We start from the raw sequence: 22,769 nt of genomic DNA, 5'->3' as shown, positions 1-22,769 counted from the left end.
CATTTCTGCTAAACGGAATCAGAGATGGGTCGGAAAGAAGGGGCGTGCTCGTTAGTCTAGGGCTGAAACCTGTATTTACCTGTATTTTGTATTATTCTAGTATAAATACGTCCATTTGTAACTCTTGTTTCTCGTATAGTTCCGTGCGCTGAATATCTTCATGAGCCTAAATAATGGAATTTTCGTAGAACACGAGTCAATTCAGAAGGTACAAGAACTTTATTCTATTCAATCCAGAAACGAACTTGTGAAGTAAAAACCTCCCGCAAATGATTGAAGACCAGTTGACATGAGGGAAGCACGTGTTAGAACACTGTTATCTTTCAGTAGACGTTGTTGGCAACAGGAACTGAAAGGCCATTTTTGTAGCTCGTGCTTACTGAGGGGCTGTTGTTGTAGCTCATGCCTCTCATGTAGCTCTGTGCGGTGAAAATCTCCATGAGCATTTTCAAGCCGATCTCCACGAGTTTCTTTCCGCTAACCCCGAAAGAGGCCATGAGCATCTGAACTTCGTTATCTCCAAGAACGTCCACCGAGACAGCTTTCCCCTCCTCAGTGAGTCTGACCTTCAAAATCTCAGATTCGGACCTCAGCCGTCTCAGGGTATCGAGGACCCCCTTGGACTGGAACAAAAATTACAACGTCAGATAACATGTAACATTATCATCACTAAAAATTCAACTTAATTGACATGAATCAATGAATGAAAATTCAAAACAAAACCTTACATCTTACTGTATTTTCTCCGGATGGTTTTCTGATAAAAAAAAAAAAAATATAATGTGTTTATAAATCCAAGACCGATAAGGAGAATTACGGTTGAAAAAAAAGAAAATAAAGAAAGAAGACATGAAGAAGAAATGTGTAAAATGCGATTTTTTTTTTTTTTTTTTTTTAAAAAAGCCATAATTCTAGTTATCGATTTTATATTTCCTTATAAATTATAATGGTTTTTTCAGTAAAACGTCTGGAGAAAATGTAGGGAAATGTAAGGTTTTATTTTGCATTTTCATTCATTGATTTATGTCAATAAAATCTCCTACGGTTAGTTGGTTGTAAAGAGCGAACGTTATTGTAAGCTTTCGTTTTCTTATGCTTCGGAATAGAAATAAATGACTGTACTTTCTCTTTTCAGGGAATGGTGATGACTTGTCTAGTTTTTCGTGAGAAAATAGGACACACTGCAAAGTTTAAGGACCATTCGGTTGTCAGGCTTCTGTCAGGGTATTGATTTTCAACTGTCATTTGAAAATGAATGAAGGTTGAAAATCGATAGAGCATAAGTTTTTAAACTCATAGTTTCAGTTTCCGCGTTTTTCGAGTTTTATCGTGGATGGGTCAATTTGACCTACCTTTGAAGGATTGTAAATGTGCAGAGGGCCAGAGATTTGCGCCAGAGGCTAAATGTTAACAAAATGAAACTGCACCTAGGTTTACGTTACGTAAATAATTGTTTCCTTTGCTTCGTTGTAACAACATATTTTTATTGTCTATTATTCATCATTTTTTATTATTTATGCTCTTCATTATGGAAATAGTGACTTGAAAAGCCAGCAAAAATCATTTAACAAGTAAATAAACTTAGAAGTGCGAGTTTTTTTCGATTTGTACTAATTGAATATGTGTCGCAGGCAGTTAGCAATATTCGGCAATTTGAAAGATGCATGCGCGGTAACTTATCAAATTGCTATGATTCGCATCGACAGGGTAAAGTTTATCAGCAAAAATCTCCAAAAACACGACCTCGACTCGAAACGCCTCCAATCCTGGTGATACTCTACGCTTTATCAGACAGTTAGTATAGTTGCCTATCCGAATCATAGGTCGTGAATCATTGCAATCATCGAAGTAACGAATCGATGACGATGTCGTCATCTAATAAACGAAGCATTGCGAACTGAGGTCACTGATTTTGCTACATGAATGCTACACAGTGTGCTGAATGGTACCTTTCATCCAAAAAGAAACAACGTATGTTGGAGTTCCAAACATAAACCCAATGCTTTTTCCTGGTTCCTTTACTTCTGAATTTTTACATTTTCCTTCAACTGAAATATATTGCAACTCGCCGACCATTACTATGTGTCAGCAACATATGAATAATTGGCACCATTTAAAAAAAAAAAATCATATAAACTTGCTTAAATATCTACTTGAATTTTCTATGAATATTTCTGAATGTTTTTAGAAAATTTACACACAAAAACGGAAACGGTTCGTCCTCTTTAATGACCGTAAAATGAGAACGGAGACTTGTTACGGTGGTAGAATCTACATTACGAATTTTTCAACTGTACATGCTCTGAGAAAAATGCGCTGAACACCAGAATTGAATCAGCGAGAATGAAAACACACCACCTCGAAAGAATGAAAATAATCAAGACACATAAAAAACTGCACAGTAGGTGAAGAAGTTATTGATTGTGGTGATTAATGGTGAGAAAAATATTTTTAGTGCAGGAAGACAAGTACTTAAGGACACTTAAAAGTCCAAGTTATGACAGATGCGCTATGTACAAATTGACTGTCTTCAATGAGAATGAGCATTTTCAAGTTACTGAGTTGGTGGATTTTCGTTCTCACCGATCCTATTTGAGCCTCAGGACATTCGGCGGAAGATGCTTTTGCTTTACCCTTCCAATCTGCACTGGGGCACAGCCGGCGACTGTCTCCAGCACATTCTTTCTGCAATTTCGCACGTCTATTTCTACCAGACATTTTTTCCTATACTCCACCACTAAAGCAAAGTTGGTTTTATTTTTTTTCCGTGTAGCCATTGAGGTGTGTGTGTATTTCAAAAAACTTGAAAATGTATTCTTACATCAACCATATCCGTTGAAATTTCAGTGGGGTTGAGAATTGACGGGACGTCCTTGATGGCTTTACGCGTGTCCACCAGAACTCTGTCCAGTTCGGTCAGAGTTGCCATGTATTTAACCATGTTCTCGTCCTCCTTGTACTCCGGCTTGTTCAATACCACCTGCAATGCGTCGTGTCTTATTTTCTCCATGTCCTTGAATTCCCGGATCAGCTGCTCCAAGCTTTTCCCATTGGTGGGAGGTGGCTGTGAAACAATCAAAATCACAAAATTACTCTGAGCTTCAGAACTTTGCAATCGTGAAAAAATGAGCATATCCTCATCCGCGCTTTCTTCCCTGATTTTGGATTGGTTCTATCTAATTGTCGTCAATATCGGCGAGAATGATCGAGTATCGTTATTTCATTCTTTGAAGCTGTAGTAAAGAATCGATTATTAAGGTGTTCGTTGCGAACACCCTATGTATCGATCCTTTTCCATAGGTTCAAATGGCAGATAAATCGATTTATCGCACAGTACTCCACATTACTGGTTACCAATACAGCTATAACTATGTAAGCTAGGAGTATACTGTATATCGACGGCTAAAGAGCGAAACCCCGAATCTCTGTTCCGGTATTCAAAAATTTCCATTCCTCTTTTATTTTTTCGTAAAGAAACAGTCAACTTTATAGATTGATATTGTACAGAATATTCTGCTATTAGTGAGGCAAAATCACAGTAGTTTTCAAGAAATTGTATCCACCACCTTTCCGAAGAAAGAATAAAGTTCGACAAGAAGTCTGCAGCAAAAGTCTAGGAGAGATACGTGGTTTTGCACTTTGACCATTGATATATTTCATGTTATCATAACTTAGACGCGCTTGAGTTCCGTTTGGCAACGGCGTTTAGATCGGTATACCAGTGGCGTGGCGTGAATTGCGATATATCGATTGTTATGCCATTTAAACCTATGGTAAAGAATCGACTATTAAGGTGTTCGCTGCGAACACCCTGTTTATCGATTCTTTTCCATAGGTTTTAATGGCATTACAATCGATATATCGGAAAGCACGCCACGCCGCTGCGGTATACATTGAATGAGGGACGGCATCTCACAACTAGACACAGTATGACTGCCTTTACAAACTGAGGTTATGAGAACTAATACCAAGTTGTTAACGTGGATTAACGTCAAAAATATCAAAATTGCCAAGGAGGGTGTCTCTTTGGAGAATGATAGTTGCAGTGGCGTGGCGTAAATTATCGATTATTATCGAAATATCCCTATTTGAAGCTATTATGAAAAATCGATTATTAAGGTGTTGGTCACGCGAAAAATCTGTTCATTGATCCTTTTCCATAGATTTAAATGGCAGATCAATCGAAATATCGCAAAGCACACCACGCTTTTGGAGAGTTGAGGAGGAATAAATCGAGTATCGATATAACCTCATTTGTAGCTAGTATAAAGAATCGATTATTAAGGTGGTGGTTGCGAACATCCTGTTCATGGCTCCTTTTCCACATATTTAAATGGTAGATCAATCGATATATCTCAAAGCACGCCACGCCACTAGAGAGTTGATGGCGGTAAAATTTTACGATTTTTACTCTACAGAACTCTACAAGAAGGATAAAATTTTCCCGCCGAATAATCTAAGCTTCTTCCATTCTTGAAGTTGAGGAGCATTCCGGCAAAATGGTCCACGGCGGAAAACCGTGTTTGAGATAAATGCATTTGAAGTTGTGTTGCTTGTTTGTTGCTGGCTACTGACGTTGATTCGCAAGGGAGCTTGAATTTCAAGTTCCGATGCACAGAAAAAAATGGATTGCTAAATTACCAATTTTTTAGTTGAAAAGTATGTCCGACATGTTTCAAATTTACATCTTACAATAGTGGGAAGCTATTTTAACCACGGAGGTGGTTAGATTATCATCATTCATCGTAAAATCTACATTGATTCATGCCGGACACTTTTTTAACTACAAAATTTTTAAACCAGCAATTTAATTTTTCCCCACGTATAAGTCACGATCATCCGAGGTAAGAATGAAAACTTCAAATACATTTTTCCCCCAAACACGGTTTTTCGGTTTGCGATTATGGACCGTTTTTCTGGAAAGCTTTTCAGAGTCCTTAGATTCACGATCGAAGCGATTGAAATGTGGTATTAGGCGCCGATGATCCGAGGACTCAAAAAGTCATTGTTTACGTCCCATAGGCAATTAAGAATTTCACCGCCTATTCCAATTTTATGAGTATGATACGAATTTGTGATGTTTGAAATTCTTTGATAACTGTTGGAGGGACACTAACTTCTTCCACTGTGCTCAGTGGAATTTGCACAACGATGTGAAAAAAAAACTAAAGTTTAAGTTTATATGGGAACTGGGTCAAATATTTACACAAGCCTTGCATATTTCTGAAAAAAAACTCGCTTGAATTTACACAAATGATCAGCGTTTATACTCAAATTTTGTATTTTTTTTCTCTTGAGTTTAGGAATAAATCGACAACTTCCGAGTTTATTCAAACTCAATGACTATTTCTAAAAACACAATACTAGGAATAAACTTCGGTGTTTTTGTGTGTTTATTCACAGGGTTGGGTTTTTTTTTCTGGAACACGAGTAAAAATTGTGGAAAAAATTGTTTAAAAAACATTTACAATGATGTGTATGAATATCAAAGTATGGACTATTTTAACACAAATCTGTTCAAGTATATACTCGGGGATGTGTGCGAGTTTTTTACGCTGACACAAGGCTTGTGAAATCATTTGACCCAGTTCCCGTATAAACTTAAGCTTGTGTATTTTTTTTTTAACTGTGCACAACCGTTTAATCCTTATGGGCTACCTACCCACCCGAGCGAAGCATGATATGTTAGAGTCAACGATTTGCCTCCGAATTAGGCGGGAAATTTGAAGGAGCAGACGTTGCAAAAAATCTGCAAAAACCTATCTTCACAGGGTTTTTCATGTGCCATGAGTCCTTTACCGTGACGATATCTGCTCTATTAGCAATCATACACAGTACAACCATTCGGGTAAATACGTTTGACCAATGACCTGCATCATTTTACGCGACGTCATGCGAAGCATCCATTATGTGTCGTCACCCCACCCAGCTAGCGACCTTACCCGCTCTACTAGGAATCATACACAGGAGGAGGTCCGAGGTTCTCCCATAAATTCGTAGCGGGTTGCCTATCCATCCGGGGGAATACGATTGAGTGTCATCACTCTAAGCATCCATTCTATGACGTCACCCTGTTGTATACCACAGTATCAACGTTGTATGATCGGAAAAAAGTTATACCATGCTATACGTGAGATGATAGAAAATTCGGGTTTAAGTATCGACAGCGGTGACTAGAGGGGCTAATGAGTCGAACTCTAGATGCGACAAGTACAATGCTCTCATCGCGGAGATGTGCGTATGTCTGCGGTTCGATTGTTGATTCGTTATCGAAAGACCTTGTTCGATAAAAAGCATTGCCGAGATAGGGATTCATCGATCCAGTTCTTCGATAACGATTCAACAATCGACCCGGTCGCGCGACTGCGCGAGCTCCCATTCAAGGCCACCCACTTCTCACTACTCATTTTCCTGTTAGAGTGTCATTCGGAAACCACACATGTTCCACACAAACTACTCATTCACTTAGCTCCTTTCACCATACATATAACTGATGAAAAATCACGAATGACTCTGGAAAGTATCACTACTTATACGGGGTTTTCGCGGTAACTCTCATTCGATAATCTCCAAATATCCGTTCCCAGTGATGCCATCCTTCGACAAGTTTCAACTTGTCTCGATCAACTTCTCTATAATATATTTCTGATTCCCACGGTTTGGCAATAGCCGAGGACCTGTGGTCCCGCTCATTTAAACGAAGGTATTTTATAAGGTATATTGACTACGTATCTTCTGGAACCCCTCCCTCTTGTAATGCATTCTTTTTTCATTCGTGAGGTACTCGCAACTTTTCATCATCCCTTCAGAATTTGTATGACTGGTTTACTCTGATTTTTCAGAAGACAGAGGCGAAACTCAGAAATATAGCCGGAAGAAACGATTGCAAAATATTTTTATTTTTTTAAGAGGTGTGTGTGAAAATTGCCTCGACCCTCTTCCTTCCTTTAAAACTCGGTCAGACAAGCTTAGACCCACCCTCTCCCTACCGCCAAATTACACTTGAACGGCCCTTTATACGAGAGGGCATGTCGGAGTTCTGTTCTGCCGTGCTTAGTAAAAACCCCGTATGTGCAATCGAATGATGCCAATTTCCTCTCAAAATATATTTTTTTTAAAAGAAAGTTATGAATATTTTTCCTTGAAATATTCAGACTTTTTAAATCTAATTACGAACGAAATTCTGATAAATCGGCGGAGAAATAATCAAAAAATCTCCTGAAAATTCGTAATTGGTCGAGGGAAATTTGGCAATGTCTGATGGCTTATACGGCGTTCCAGCTCAGCACGGCAGTATAAATCAAACAAAATTCGGTGAATAACACTGGAAAAAAAAAAAATTGGTAAAATTTACCATTCCTTCACGCTGTATTTCACACAACGTGAAGGAATGGTAAATTCTACTAATCCTCACGTCGATTCTGCCAGAGGAATGGTTACCTGTACCAGTATACAGTAACGCTTACCTTTCCTCTGGCAGAATTGACTCTGAATTAACGCTGGGTCAAATGCAGCGTGAAGGAATGGTAAATTCTACCAATCTTTTTTTTTCTTTTTTTTCAGTGAATCTGAGTTTCCACACGAGGGGAGTTTAAGCTTTTACATGACATAGTTGTCTGCTAGTACTGCCCTACGGGCGGAGACTACCGCTGGTTCGAGACTTTTTTTGAACAAATTACTGGTGACCTCGATGAGCATTCCGAGGCCGATCTGCACGAGTTTTATAGAACCGGCGTTAAGGGCGTCCCAAACGGTAACGAAGTCTTTATCCATGAGGAATTCAGCTGGCACATCCTTCGTCTCCCTCATCAGTTTGCCCTCTACGACTTGAGCTCTTGCTCTCAGTATCTTGAAATCATCGGCGATCTGCTGAGCCTGAAATGGAAGAAGATAATTCATAGTAGATCCTTCGACAGGGTGCGAATGAGTCAACTCCAGCAGTCAAAGCATGTAGAAAAAGAAGTAGGTGTTTTGCATCTTGAGGATTGTTTACCCCGTGACGTAGGTCTGTTCAACATCAGGAAAAAAATTAAATTGATGATTTAACAAATCAATTGTTAAAAAAATGGCTGCAACGTTTCAACGTAGATTTTACAACAAAAAAAGTTACTTTAACCACTATTGTAAGCTAATTTAACCACGGGGGTGGTTAAAATGACATTTTTTTGCTGTAATATCTACATTGAAACATTGCCGTCACTTTTTTTAGCAAATGAATTGTTTATTCAGCAATTTATTTTTTTCCGTGATGGCGTTGATATTCCAGCAAAATTTGGAATTCGAAGTACAAAAACGTCCGATTTTTTTTGCTGAAATCCAATCATGATATAATTTACACTTTACATAGAATGACTTTTTTCCATAAGCTATACCATTTCGAAGAAAATCGATGATAAAAATCGTCCGTACCGACCGGCGTCATTAAAAAAATCCAATGTGCCCAATATGCAAACACCTCCTACATATTTTTTATCTATGCCGTCGAAGAATTGCACAAAGTCATTAGATACGTAGAACGCCTAATTTCTACGTCCATTATTAAAGCACCTCGAAAAAACAGTACATCATGTCATCCTCTGCAATGTTACGTACCATGGCTTCCGCATTTGATTCATCGATTGGTGATACACAGATCTGTACTAATTGCTTAAAATACAGATAAAACCAAGGTTTTTTTTGTACTTTAAACAATTTGTACAAAAATTCTTTTAGATGAAATTACATTTTTGAAAAGCTTAACTTTAAGTTATCGGACAGGACTTATTCTACATATAATTTACATTTCAGCTGATTAATGCACTGCCCCTAGAAATTGAGGAGGAAAAAATAATGCCGATTTACTTCAAAGTATAAATGTCTGTTCGTTTAACTTGAAACTGCGGACAGCCATAACCGGCCGAAGTCCTAGGTACCCCTGATTGCCTCCTAAGAGCACAAGGAGGCACTTAACTTAAACATAAGAGATTTTGAGAACCCTACGAAACCAAGTTGTAAGAAACCGTGGTAAGTACCACCGCAGTGGATGACGAAGAGGAGGCGATACCTTCCAGTAATATTTGATCAGTTGCCTGTTAAAGGCAAGTTTTCTCGAGTCTCTCTGGGCAAACCTACCTGTCGGTCATCAAGAAAAACTGCCCACAGATGCAGTATAATGGACCTGTTGCAAACTTCAGCCAGAGCAAAGAGAAAAGTTCTCTCTTTGAGAAAAATGGCTCAAAAACACGATCAGCGCATCGGGAAAGTCTCAAATGCTTTCCTAACTTTACAATCTGCTCGAGAAATACGCGTTGTTTTAAGCTTCCTGATTACAGGTGAACACTTCGTAAGAAAAAACGTTCCATCCAACCCTTACGCGCTAGGATGCTACGAAATAATCAACATGACCGACGCCTACCCGCCAAAACACACGTGACGAGACGGAATTATATCAAGTTTCGTGTTCATATTTACATTTATTTTGCTTTCACAAAAACTGCTTCCTCACGATTCGCGCCCGGAAGCGTGAGCCATGTTGAATATTGTGCAGCATCCTTGTGTGCAAGGTTTGGTTGGAACGACTTCTGTTACGAAATGTTCACCTGTGCCGTAGTATCGTTTTTGCAGCGGAAGTTTCAAAAAATGCACATTTCTCGTGCAGATTGTGAAGTTAGGAGTGTTTTTGAAACTTTTCCGACTCATCGTGATTTTTTCGCGTTTCCCAAAAATATAACTATTTTTTTTTGCTCCAGCAAAGTTCTTAACAGGCCTATTGAAAAAGCGCGTTATATACACTAGAAAAAAAAAAAAAAAACCACATTGGATCTAGAGTTCAGACTCTTGAAAACATTAACAAGGAAAAATACTCTTGATTCAATCGGATTTTTGCTTGAATCAAAACGAAATCCGCTTAAATTAAGAGGCTTGGTTCTTGATTTAAGCTAGATTTTGATGGAATCAAGAGTACTTTTTCTTGTCGATGTTTTTAAGAGTCTGGAATCTAAATCCAATGTGTTTTTTTTTCCAGTGTACCATACACGTATATGGCGGAAAGGAGGGCATTTCGGACTGTCATGATGTGCCCAACGTGATTTTTGTGCAGAATGAGAACGTCTATTCACTTGACCGTATATTTGTTCCAAACAGACTCATTGCCTATATTTTGCCGAAATTAGTAGTGACAACTGAACCGAGTTTATCAGAAAAGTACCAACCCACATTTTGTGAGGGATTCGCAATTTGACCAGTGATCCTTATGTAAAAGTTCGCGAGAAACACGATAGTGCCAGTGGTTTTCTCTGAAATCATCTCCCAAGCTCAAAAAAAGCTCTCAAAGTGAGGCTAAAATGGAGGGGATATCCCACCCTACCCTGAGAGTCCACCTCTACATCAAAACAAACTCTCCGTGCAAAGATAGGGAGCAAATACATTGGCAGGGCTGCCACTTTATTTGGGGACTCCAAAACTGAAAACACGGCATCACTGCTAGTGTATTTGCTCCCTATCTTTGCATGGAGAGGTTGTTTTGATGTAGAGGTGGACTCTCAGGGTAGGGTGGGATATCCCCTCCATTTTGGCCTCACTTTGAGAGCTTTTTTTGAGCTTGGGATATGATTTCAGAGAAAACACTGTCACCAGCGTGTTTCTCGCGAACTTTTACATAAGAATCACTGGTCAAATTGCGAATCCCTCACACATGCAACATCTCCATTGACGAGTAAACTTGCATGACATTTGCACATTGCTGCGACTGCCTGCAACAGATATCTCGGAAAACACGCCTGGATACTGAATGAGAGCTTACCTGGCCCTCCTGGCCGCTCTTAAGGAGCCCGATGATTTCGGTGAATACCTTCCGCGCTATGGCGAGGCCGGCGTCGAATTCGGACCAGGTTGACAAGAATTTGCTCTTGAGCTGGTCGTCTTTCAACTCATGCATTTTCATGGTCGCCACCACCGCCCAATGCCGCTCCACCTCCAAAGGCTCCAAGTCCTCGATCAGTCCATCCGGACTCCGCAGAACGCTGAACGGAAATGCCTTTGAAGAAAACACTGGGTTTGTGAGCCGAATTAATCAAATTAAATTAATTCATTAATCAAAAATCATTTAAAAATAGAGAATTTGCAGGTTTCTCAAATTTTGTGAATTTCTTGTATAAAATGATACTACTAGGAGAACTGAGTTCGGGGATATCCTTGGTTTCTAAATTGGACAACTATTGGAGAAAATATGACAAAATAACCTAATCTGCTAAAATGCATGTGTTTAAATGGAAAATGCCGCCAGATGATGTCATAAGGCGGTACATTTTCTCTTTTTTTACTTTGTTTTTCTCCAATTTTCCACGTCAGAAAGAAATTATGAAAACTACTGCGAATTCAGCTCATTAAGCACCATCAGATGATGCAATACAATTTTTGTGTGCAAATTCTCTATTAAATTACTATTATTAAATTTTTAAAAATCAAATTATGATTATTTTTTTTTAAAATCAATTAATTGAATTAAATTAATTAAAACCGAAAATATTTCACGGGATTTGTCTGAGGGAAAAATCCCACCCTCGAAGTCGAGAAAAATATCGAGTCGATGAATATTTTTCCCAGCAGCGAGTATGATCCCCGTATCCATAAGATCAACTGAGAGAGGGAGAAAAAGCGAAGCGAATCGTACGATATTTTGTTGTTTTCTATATTGTTCGTGTTTGTTTTGTTAAAATAATTAATAAATAATAAATACGTTGAGCTGATGCGTACCTTGCGTGGGTCCTGCTTGTAAGTAGCCTCGAGCCTGTCGCCATCGAGTAACCATGGAATGTCCTTGAGTGCCTTCCGTATTTCGATGAGGAGAGCATCGTATTCTGTCCAGGTAGCCAGGTACCTCACCATATTTTCATCCGCCTTAAACTGAGGCTTCTCCGCAGCTTTCACGATAGCATCATGGCGCACCTTTTCAATATCCTTGAGCTCTCCTATCAACTGCTCCAAAGTTTTACCACTGGCATCCGGGAACGCCTGTCCGAAAGCATCGTATATAATGGTTTTTGTTTTCAAGCTGGTCAAACGGTCAAGTGGACCGCGTTTGACAGAAAGGTAGCAAGCCACATCAGTCATTCCCAAATTCAACTGGGCAATTTATATTTTTCGAAAGAATGTTTGTGCGGATTCCTTTGAAAACGTCAAGGAATTCGCCTCTTACCATGGAGAAAATTCACTAAAAGCACAAATATCCGCATGTAAAAAATTAAATTGCCCAACTAAATTTGACAATAGCTGATGTGGCTTAGCCCCTTTCTGTTTAACGCGGTCTAAGTATCAGTACTTTCCCGAGTAGCACAGTGTAATGCAAATTTGAGATAAAATTGTGATTTATTGAAAGCACACTGCAATTTTTTTTACCACGAAATTGCAATATTTTAACTTCATTCCGTCTATAAATACCGATACCAAACGATCAATAAAATGAACTCCATGTGTCAAAAAGTTAAGCAATTTGCAATGCAATTAACCATTCGATCATATTTTAGTTCTATTGCAATACATTTCGATAACTGTTTATCACCTGGTAAGGAATACATCTTTTAAGGTTGAATTATAGAGGTGAGTAAGGACAATTATTTTTCAACGGATTCTAAGGAATCATTTGGTTTGTAAATGATTTCGATCATCGATTATATCCATAAACATCGATTATATCCATAAACTCGGACGTGAATTGCATAGGTGAGCATAATAATCTAAACTAGGCTCAAAACGTCTACGACGTCCACTCGGGAATACTTGATTTAGTGACTGTACATCGCATTGTGAGTGGCGACAGCCACATCCGGGCAAGAATGTAAACATACTAACAAGCAAACTCCCAAGCTCTGGTTCCTTCCACTAAATAGTATCACCGTGTAAAAAATCAAGTAGACTTATAGCAGATGTTGCAATACTTTTTTTTCAGTTCACATGACCATTGTCATGGGCTGCTATGTAAATTTGTCTATCTATTTACAAGAAAAAATTACAAGATTGTTCAGTTTTCGGCTACTCATAATGATAAAAACAAAAGTTGAGCTATTAGCCGATTGTACAAATACAAGCAATGATTGCGACTCAGGCCATGCTTTAATATAATAAAACAACGTGGAAGAGGATGTTAGGTATATTTACAATGTTACCTTAACATGGTTGACAAGCAAACGTTTCGACCAACGCTTTGGTCTTCATCAGTGCAAGGCGAAAGTACACAGATAAGAATAAAAAACACTGGCAAAATCCATAATCACAAAGAAAGGGGAAAAGCACTACAAGATTGCTACATGAATTTTATTCTTATCTATGTTCTTTCCCTTGCACTAATGAAAACCAAAGTGTAGGTCGAAACGTTTGCTTGTGCTTCATGTTAAGGTAACATTGTGAATATACCTAATATCCTCTTGCACATTTTTTTTTATTAAAGCATGGCCTGAGTAGCAATCATTGTTTATAATTGTAAAATCGGCTTATAGCTCAACTTTTGTTTTCATCAGGAATAATTACTGTGCATAAAAAAATTACTCTTGCTGGCCAAGATACCAAAAAGGATCCTTTTTAGCACTTTGACCGTTTTACGATAAGTTGAGTGCAGATTTCTACGATGTTACTCACCCTCGCATCTACTGTGATAAGGGTTGCCGCAGCGAAAATGAGCACCTTGTAAATCATGATGGAACACTTGACAGACTAAATTTACTTCCTCCCATGGATTTTTCTGTGGCTTCTGTAAGCTCACCTTATCAGCCCGTTCATTATCTGGGGTCGAAACAGGCCATGATTCAACGACTATATCTGAGTGAACAGTATAAAAATCTGAGATGAATACTTAGTTCACAGTTGGATGGCATAACTATTCTGCCGTGCTAAGGAAGAACGCCGTATGAGCCCTCAGGCGTTGCCAAATTTCCTTCGACAAATTACGAGTTTTCAGGAAAATTTGTGAATGTTTCTTCTTAAACTTTTTAGAGGATTTTGTTCGTAATTTTATCTGAGAAGTCTGAAAATGTCAAGGAGAAATATGTGTAACTTTCTTAAAAAATACATGTTCGATTCGGGGAAATTTGGCAACTCTCGAATGTTCATACGGCGTTCTTCCTTAGCATGGCAGTATTGGCATGTTATTGCTATTGATCCAAGTGAGAGTGTCCATGTGAGGGGCATGTAATATCTTTTTTGTGCGTATATTTTTATGTGTTATTTTAGACTATCCCGCCGTGCATTAGACTTTTAAGGTATACGTTGATAAGCGAATTTTTTCATTTGAAGACTCGCAGACATAGCGAGATAAATGCGAGACTGGATACATTAAGTTTTGGCTATATTTCCAAACCACTAGTATCAGTGAACATGCATGTTATGCAGTATGCTCGGTCTGGGATGGGCCTTATTGACAAGGTGCGAATTTAGGCATTATGATGTATGTTTTCTTTTCAAATTATCACATTGGAAATCAGTAAATAAGAATATTTAAGACATCAAATATATGTGTTTTTCAAATTTTTATTTAAATTAGATTAAATTCGCTTTAAATCCTGGGGGACCAAGTCAGAAATACGGAAACTCAAAGAAATGTATGTTTACTTCTCGAAGTTTTACGAAACCTGAGTGTCAAGTCAAGCTAATCTGCTTTATGCGAACTGGCTGCCATTTCAGTTGAGCCCCATTACCCCATCTACCCATTACCCCCCACCCCTCACACCCAAAATAAGCTCTTTTAGAAATCGACCCATTCAAAACGGTCACTTTTACGCGGGAACGGATTCGGGCCGAATTCATTCGGCACACTCGTGACGTCATAGTACATGAGAAACCCGATCTCTTCATCAAGCGGCTGTCCATTCCTTTTAAAGGAATACACTGTAAACGATGAAGAGACCAGGCCTCTCATTTACTGTGACGTCACGAGTGTACCAGACCCATTCTTGCGTAAAATTTACTGTTTTGAAAATCCGAACTTCGGGGGGTTTTTAAGTTGATTTTTGGGGGTCTCCGGTCGTTAAAACATCCCGGGAAAATTCCTGTGACATCACGATCCTTAATTCTTTGGATACAAGCAATAATAATAATAAAAATTAAAGCAAATTGTAATAGGCCCAATCCCAAGAAGCCTGTGCTTGCGGTAAGATGCGATTTGATCGAATAATGTATCGCGATTTGATCGACGTCGACTGATCCGAATATTATTGGATGAAACATTGCGATTTCGTTGCATTAATTATTAATTATTACAATTTTTCGACGGTGATTCATCGCAATACTATCAAATACAAAATCGTGATGAATTGAGATAAAATACCAATTTTATCGAATGCGATTTTGAAGAGATAAAATTGCGACAAGATCGAGGATGATCGCGCAGATGTCGATGATCCCAGCGATTTTATCGCCGGAAAATCATACATCAATCGCAACTTAATTTCAAAATATCGCGATTCCCATTGAAAAATGCTACTCGGGGTAGGCTATGAAATGTATCGATGATAGCATCTACAAAACATCGGTGTGTGTTGCGGGTTGCGTAACATAAAATTCGAATGAAAACTGAAGAGTGTTTTTATATTTTTGATCAGATAAAGAATTTCAGCTTATCCTTTGATAGGCTATGAATCGTACCGCCGATGACAGCGTGCACAATACATTGGTGTGTGCTGCGGGTTGCGTAACATACAATCTGAAGGAATACTGGCGAGCGTTCTTTTTTATTTATTTTTACTCCTATGAAGAATTGAAGCTTATCCGATGATAGGCCATGAAATATACCGATGATATGACGTGCACAACACATCGGTGTGTGCTACACTGAAAAAAAAGGATTGCTAATTCACCGATTTAGGGTGGAGCAAAATTTGTTTCACTTCGTAAAGCTTTCTGATCCGTGCACGGTGTTGAATCAAGTGAACGACTAGCACGAATTGCTACACCGATTTGCTACATCTGCGCGCCTTCATGCAGTTAATCTTGCATCGAGTGGCTTGGAAGTGTAACTGCATTTTTTGGCATTGGTACTTTGCGAACAGTAAAAATAGCTCAATAGTTAGGCTGAAATAGCGGAATTTTCGGAAAAATAGCGAAATTTACGGAAGAATAACCAAAAGGTAACAGACGTAGCTTTTCAGAGAGCAAAATCACCTACACGCGTGTGTGTAAGTTAGCTGGAATTTGTGTAGCTATTTTACCTGCATGGTTTGCACGTTCGTTTTTTAGCTACAACATGCCATGAAATACCCGCGTGCACGGCAATTTCAGCAATATTTTTTTTTCAGTGTACGGGTTGCGGAGCATACAGTCTGAAGGGAAACTAAATAATGTTTTTTTTATTATTATTTTTAATCACATAATGAATTGAAGCTCATCCGATGTATGCACCGAATTCTGCGAGTGTGACTTTCCTCCGCTTGACGCTCTCGATGAGGAATGGCAGGAGCCCGCGTTGCATCTGGTTCACGATTTCGAAGATTTTCCGAGAATTCACTCTCGAGGCGTTTTCGATCCTGCGATACTCCGGTGTTTCAGTTAGCGCTGACGGCGCGCCTTTCCTCTCTTCCGCGATTCGTTTGTTCAAAACTCGCAATCGGAGGTTCAGTCTCGAGGCATTCGGGTACAACTTTCGAGCCTGAAACAGAAAATCACGTAAAAATAAAAATTCCACCTAGCTTACCGATGGCTACAATAAAAGGAAGTTACATGCTAATATCATAGAGTACATAGAGTCGTAATGTAAGTGGGAGAGCTGGCGCCACTTTTAAGCATTTTCCATGTCCCGAATTCCGAGACTCCTGTGTGACGCCGGGTCACTTTTTCGATACATAATCGATTGTTTGCGATACACGGGTACCCGGCCATCCGATGAAAACAACAACAACAACAAAGGAGATAGGAATTACCACGTATTCCACACCGCCATTTTGGATCGAAAATGTATCGAAAAAGCGACCCGAACTCGGCGCACACCGGGCTCGGAATTCGTCGAGCAGAACATGGCGCCAGCTCTCCCACTTACATTACGACTCTATGTACTCTATGGCTAATATACATATAGACATACCGTCCGTTCCGGGATCTGAGTCCGCATGTTCCGAGTGCTGCAGCTGTACTGCTCTGGGTGCCACACCCAGAACCTCGGCCTCTGAGCCCGAAACGCTGCCGCTATGTCTATATGGCCGGTATGTACGGCTTCCACGGCCGGAGTTTTTTTTTCAGTGGATTGAACATGAATAAACGGGGGGAGGGGGGTGGAAGCGGAAACAAAGTTAAAAATACATAAAGTAAAACCGAAACATTTTGGCTCAGAACTCGTCTTTTCTCTCAGGAAAGACTAAACTACGTTACAATGTTGCCAGATTTGTCCGCGTAAATGGCATTTTTATCGGGCGAATATCGAGAATTTCCAACTGAAAACTTCACGAATGATTTCTTGATCCCAAGCAAAAATAAAAAACGTCTTCGGTTATAGTATTGTGCAGGTTTTTTCTCGTAAGAAATTGAATTGTTTGTTTGAGCCAATTTAGCAAACTTGGACTGGAGTTGCGTTCTTTCGTGGGGCAAACCAGTGGCGTGGCGTGCTTTGCGATACATCGATTGATCTGCCATTTGAACCTATGGAAAAGAATCGATAGATAGGGTGTTCGCAACGAACCCCTTAATAATCGATTCTTCACCATAGCTTCAAATGGGGAAATATCGAAAATCGATCATTCGCGCCTCGCCACTGCATGAAACGACGAACTGAGCTGTTTCCAGTTTGAGAAAAACACCACATCATACAAAGACAATTTCGACAAAATCCGAGAAATACCGAACCTTAGGTAGATCTCAGGTTTTTTCGAATTTTTTTATATTTTGTAGTGTTTTTCTCCGACTGAAAATGGCTCAGTTCCAAGCCGAAACGTCTCGGGTTTTTTTTAAATGCGCATTTTTAGTATTGTTTCCCGTTTTTCCTCCCTTGCTTTTCCTGGTTACCATTGTGACGGGTTGCTGTGTAAAGTTTTGTATACATGGCTATGGAAGAATACAGTCTATCTGCAAACTGACAATATTGCAGGACGAATAAAGAAAACATCGCCATTTTTGTAATTTTGAGCTTAAATTTACAACTTTCTCATACATTACAGCGTCATTGCAGCGCTCCCCTGCAGCATTGAAAAAGAACATAAATCATCACCCTGTAACCTAAGTAAACACCCTGTTTATCGATACTTTTTGCGTAGGTTGAAGTGGCAGATCAATCGATACAACACGCCACACCACTGTATCGACTTTCCATTTTTTTCCCATTTAAATCAATGGTAAAGAGTCGATTATTTAAACCCCCTCTTTATCGATCCTTTCGCCTAGGCTTAAATGACAGATCAATCGATATATCGCAGGCAATTAAGAACTACCGAAAAATTGCAATCTATTTGTGTTGAATAAAAGAATGTAAATATTCAGAGGTGTGAAGAAACAACAAAAAAAGTACTGATTTTTATACTTGGGATTCAAACAGACATTTTTTCTCATTGAATGCATGGTACCAGCCAGCACACTCACAAGTGCGTGGACCTTGAGCAATCGTTGACCCAGATTTGGTGCGAATAGGCAACTAAACAAACTGCCAGGTAAAGCGGAGAGTATCGCCGAGTTTTGAAGGCGCTTGATGCCGAGATGATACTTTTGAGGTTTTACACAATGAGACCTTTACTTTGTGGGATTTGCGATTTGACCATTGATCCTTATGTAAAAGTTCGCGAGAAACACGATAGTGCCAGTGGTTTTCTCTGAAATCATATCCCAAGCTCAAAAAAAGCTCTCAAAGTGAGGCTAAAATGGAGGGGATATCCCACCCTACCCTGAGAGTCCACCTCTACATCAAAACAAACTCTCCGTGCAAAGATAGGGAGCAAATACATTGGCAGGGCTGCCACTTTATTTGGGGACTCCAAAACTGAAAACACAGCATCACCGCTAGTGTATTTGCTCCCTATCTTTGCATGGAGAGGTTGTTTTGATGTAGAGGTGGACTCTCAGGGTAGGGTGGGATATCCCCTCCATTTTGGCCTCACTTTGAGAGCTTTTTTTGAGCTTGGGATATGATTTCAGAGAAAACCACTGGCACCATCGTGTTTCTCGCGAACTTTTACATAAGAATCACTGGTCAAATTGCGAATCCCTCACACATGCAACATCTCCATTGACGAGTAAACTTGCATGACATTTGCACATTGCTGCGACTGCCTGCGACAGATATCTCGGAAAACACGCCTGGATACTGAATGAGAGCTTACCTGGCCCTCCTGGCCGCTCTTAAGGAGCCCGATGATTTCGGTGAATACCTCCCGCGCTTGGACGAGGCCGGCGTCGAATTCGGACCAGGTTGACAAGAGTTTGCTCATGAGCTGGTCGTCTTTCAACTCCTGTATTTTCATGGCCGCCACCACCGCCTCATGCCGCTCCACCTCCAAAGGCTCCAAGTCCTCGATCAGTCCATCCAGACTCCGCAGAACGCTGAACGGAAATGCCTTTGAAGAAAACACTGGGTTTGTGAGCCGAATTAATCAAATTAAATTAATTCATTAATCAAAAATCATTTGAAAATAGAGAATTTGCAGGTTTCTCAAATTTTGTGAATTTCTTGTATAAAATGATACTACTAGGAGAACTGAGTTCGGGGATATCCTTGGTTTCTAAATTGGACAACTATTGGAGAAAATATGACAAAATAACCTAATCTGCTAAAATGCATGTGTTTTAAATGGAAAATGCCGCCAGATGACGTCATAAGGCGGTACATTTTCTCTTTGTTTACTTTGTTTTTTTCCAATTTTCCACGTCAGAAAAAATTATGAAAAATACTGCGAACTCATTGTCAGCTCATTAAGCACCCTTGGTGCAATCCATTTTTTGTGTGCAAATTCTTTATTAAATTACTATTATTAAATTTTTAAAAATCAAATTATGATTATTATTTTTTTTAAAAAATCAATTGATTGAATTAAATTAATTAAAACCGAAAATATTTCACGGGATTTGTCTGAGGGAAAAATCCCACCCTCGAAGTCGAGAAAAATATCGAGTCGATGAATATTTTTCCCAGCAGCGAGTATGATCCTCGTATCCATAAGATCAACTGAGAGAGGGAGAAAAAGCGGAGCGAATCGTACGATATTTTCTTGTTTTCCAAATTGTTCGTGTTTGTTTTGTTAAAATAATTTTTAATTGTCAATCATGTTCAATTATGAACTAAATCCCGGCTAAACACTCGATTTTTACTGATTTTCTCACGCGCCAACTTGTTGCAGGGACGCGAGAGCCATACCAACATTTTAGGGGACAAAAGAGTATTTTTTTTGTAGCTGTGTGGACGAAATGTCGCTGGAACGGCTGTAATTTACTCTTAACTACTTTCATGTCCTTTATTTACCTTCTTCCTGAGTCATCAAACATTTTTTTTTTTCCACAATGGACCACTAGACAAGGTACGAGTTAAAGAATTCTGATACATGTTTCTTGACCGGAATTTCACGTAAAGCACGATCTTTGCTCCGAAAATTACTGAAATCAACTCTTAACAGCTTAATCAGCAACTTAATCAAGATATAAACGTTTTTATTTTACATTGATCACGAGGAATTTGAACTGCCCGCTCACAAGAAACTCAAAGCTCTACGTGAGTCAAATCGCGCACTACAACAGTTTCAGCAAGCTTCTCAATCGAGCAATGTTCATTTCCCACCTTGTGTTTTTCAAACTATAAGAAATTCGCTATAGCTGAGCCAAAGCGTCAAGATTGAGGTTTTCAGATTTACACGGAAAAAACGAGTTTAGGGCTGGTACCTGCACCGAGGGTCCCAGCCCTAACCGGGTAGGTAAAATTGCTTCACCTCCACCGCCATAGGGGCAGGCCCGGCGCGCGTAGAGCCCAAATCTACCTGCTTCAGGGTTCAGCCCTACCTGGTAAGAGGTAGACCCTGTCCAGGTAGGGCTGGGCCTTACCCACGCAGGGCCTGCTCCTGTGGCGGTGGAGGTGAAGCAATTCTAGGGCCCAGCCCTAATCTCGTTTTTTCAGTGTATATATCACAGAGACGTTCATGTTAAAGTTTTGCGCGCGATGTGAATCACGTAGAGCATTGAGTTTTCATGAGCGGGTGGTTTGAATTCACGCATTAAGAATCATTAAATATCTTCGAAAGGAGTTGATTTCGGTAATTTTCGTTGTGCGCATCGTGTTCTACGTGAAATTTTAGTTATGAAACATGTATCAGAATGCTGAAATTCGTACCATGTCTAGTGGTCCATTAAGCAGGTAAAAATCCCCGGAGGTCCCTCTCAGGACACATTAGTAACCATTTTAAGCGGCACAACTCCAACCCCAGCAACAGTGGTGAAGTTATCATAATAAAAGTTCACTTTCCACTGAAACAATTATTTTAGGAGCTCTAAATATTTTGACCAATCCTAGAGCCAAAAAAAAATCATCTTGGGCACTTTTTCCTCTGCCTGCTTTTGAGTGAGGTGCACCTATCATAATTTTTCTCTCTCCCTGCCTTTATCACACGTGACATTCCGATGATGTCACATGATACAAAGTACGAAATTACCGCTCATAGAGGGAAAAAGGAAGGTGTTTGCACCTTGAGGATTGTTCACCTCGTGACGTAGGTCGGTACAGGTACTCCAGCGAAAATCCGGAATTCGAAGTATTAAAAATGGACCTTAATGTCCGATTTTTGGCTTAAATAATTTTATGATACAATTTCAAACAATTTTTATAGAATGACTTTTTTACCATAAACTACACCATTTTCAAGAAAATCGATGATAAAAATCGTCCGTGCCGACCTACGTCATCAAAAAAATCCAAGATGCCCGAAATGCAAACTCCTCCATTTTTTCTCTATGATGACCGTTTACGTTATTTTATTTCATCATAGAGAATGGATAAAGGGGTTATCGCTTAAAAAGTGTATGTCTGCAGATATATTTCTTTTTGTCATGCAATTCGCAATAAGCCAGGCTGCATAGTTTTAGCTGCTCAAAACATGTGGCATCGGTAAAATGAATGTTTCTTTTTGAAAATATTTCACGTTTTTGGATTTGTAGAAAAGTTGTAGAATATTACTCACGGATACTCCCAGGGTGAAACAAACATTGATAACCAAGAGTGCACGGAAAAACATAATCGAAGAGCACAAAACACTCAGCTGATCGGATTTGAAACGGCGCATGACTAATCATTCAGGTTCCCAAGGAATTTTATTCGGCTCTACGTCGATGTACGTATTTCATATCGCTTCACCAGTAACTAATCACGAATCAATCAGGTCAAGTATTGATTATTCTATACAAAACACGTGAGAGAAACAAGATGTAGGTACAGTGTAAAATATCAGACCTTCTCCCTCTTGATCAGCGAAAATTTTCTGTAACTATTAATTACACATTATGCGATTTTTTTAGCACCTTTCTCGAGTAATTGAATTTAGTTGTTCTCAGTGACCTTGTCAGCAGACGAATCGTCAAATCGGAATCGGTTCAACGCGATTATGCGAGCGATTGATAATCTTCTAATTCCCGCTTGATAAGCATTTCACAGTAATGAAACATATATTTTTATTTATCACTAAAACCGAACTGAATCAAAGGTTTTCTCGTAAAAAAGTGCACGGCCGGGACATAGACGACATTTTGATTAAAGTCGTTGATAACGTAGTGTAAAAACAAGCGAGAGACCAAATAAACACAAATAGACCAACCAGAGATATCTTCACCCATAGACTGATGTAGTGGCGAAG

General features: G+C 39.3%; 3 protein-coding genes across 4 annotated transcripts; all 3 read right to left on the bottom strand.

The window, feature by feature from the left end:
• Positions 1–200: 200 nt before the first annotated feature.
• LOC109038316 (uncharacterized) lies at positions 201–3,148 on the bottom strand. The gene is made up of 2 exons (XM_072305263.1): positions 2,822–3,148; positions 201–623 (listed from the first exon to the last, which is right to left on the bottom strand). Exons 1-2 carry the CDS (start codon positions 3,131–3,133, stop codon positions 324–326), a joined length of 612 nt encoding a protein of 203 aa, XP_072161364.1. The 5' UTR covers positions 3,134–3,148; the 3' UTR covers positions 201–323.
• A 3,730-nt stretch (positions 3,149–6,878) lies between these two features.
• On the bottom strand, positions 6,879–13,770 carry LOC109038318 (uncharacterized). The gene is made up of 4 exons (XM_019053345.2): positions 13,612–13,770; positions 11,734–11,991; positions 10,781–11,014; positions 6,879–7,875 (listed from the first exon to the last, which is right to left on the bottom strand). Exons 1-4 carry the CDS (start codon positions 13,666–13,668, stop codon positions 7,600–7,602), a joined length of 825 nt encoding a protein of 274 aa, XP_018908890.2. The 5' UTR covers positions 13,669–13,770; the 3' UTR covers positions 6,879–7,599.
• A 2,525-nt stretch (positions 13,771–16,295) lies between these two features.
• Positions 16,296–22,741, bottom strand: LOC109038319 (uncharacterized). 2 transcript variants are annotated; one of them, XM_019053346.2, is made up of 3 exons: positions 22,101–22,741; positions 19,263–19,510; positions 16,296–16,612 (listed from the first exon to the last, which is right to left on the bottom strand). In XM_019053346.2, exons 1-3 carry the CDS (start codon positions 22,210–22,212, stop codon positions 16,349–16,351), a joined length of 624 nt encoding a protein of 207 aa, XP_018908891.2. In that variant the 5' UTR covers positions 22,213–22,741; the 3' UTR covers positions 16,296–16,348. The 2 variants fall into 2 exon arrangements, with proteins under 2 accessions (XP_018908891.2, XP_018908892.2); XM_019053347.2 differs by having other exon boundaries at positions 19,263–19,496; positions 22,101–22,731.
• Between the last annotated feature and the right edge of the window lie 28 nt (positions 22,742–22,769).

Source organism: Bemisia tabaci, chromosome 10 (assembly GCF_918797505.1).
Source record: "Bemisia tabaci chromosome 10, PGI_BMITA_v3".
Taxonomy (NCBI): Eukaryota; Metazoa; Arthropoda; class Insecta; order Hemiptera; family Aleyrodidae; genus Bemisia; species Bemisia tabaci.
Note: the sequence above shows the minus strand (reverse complement) of the source record. Positions and strands in the feature narration are given on the sequence as shown.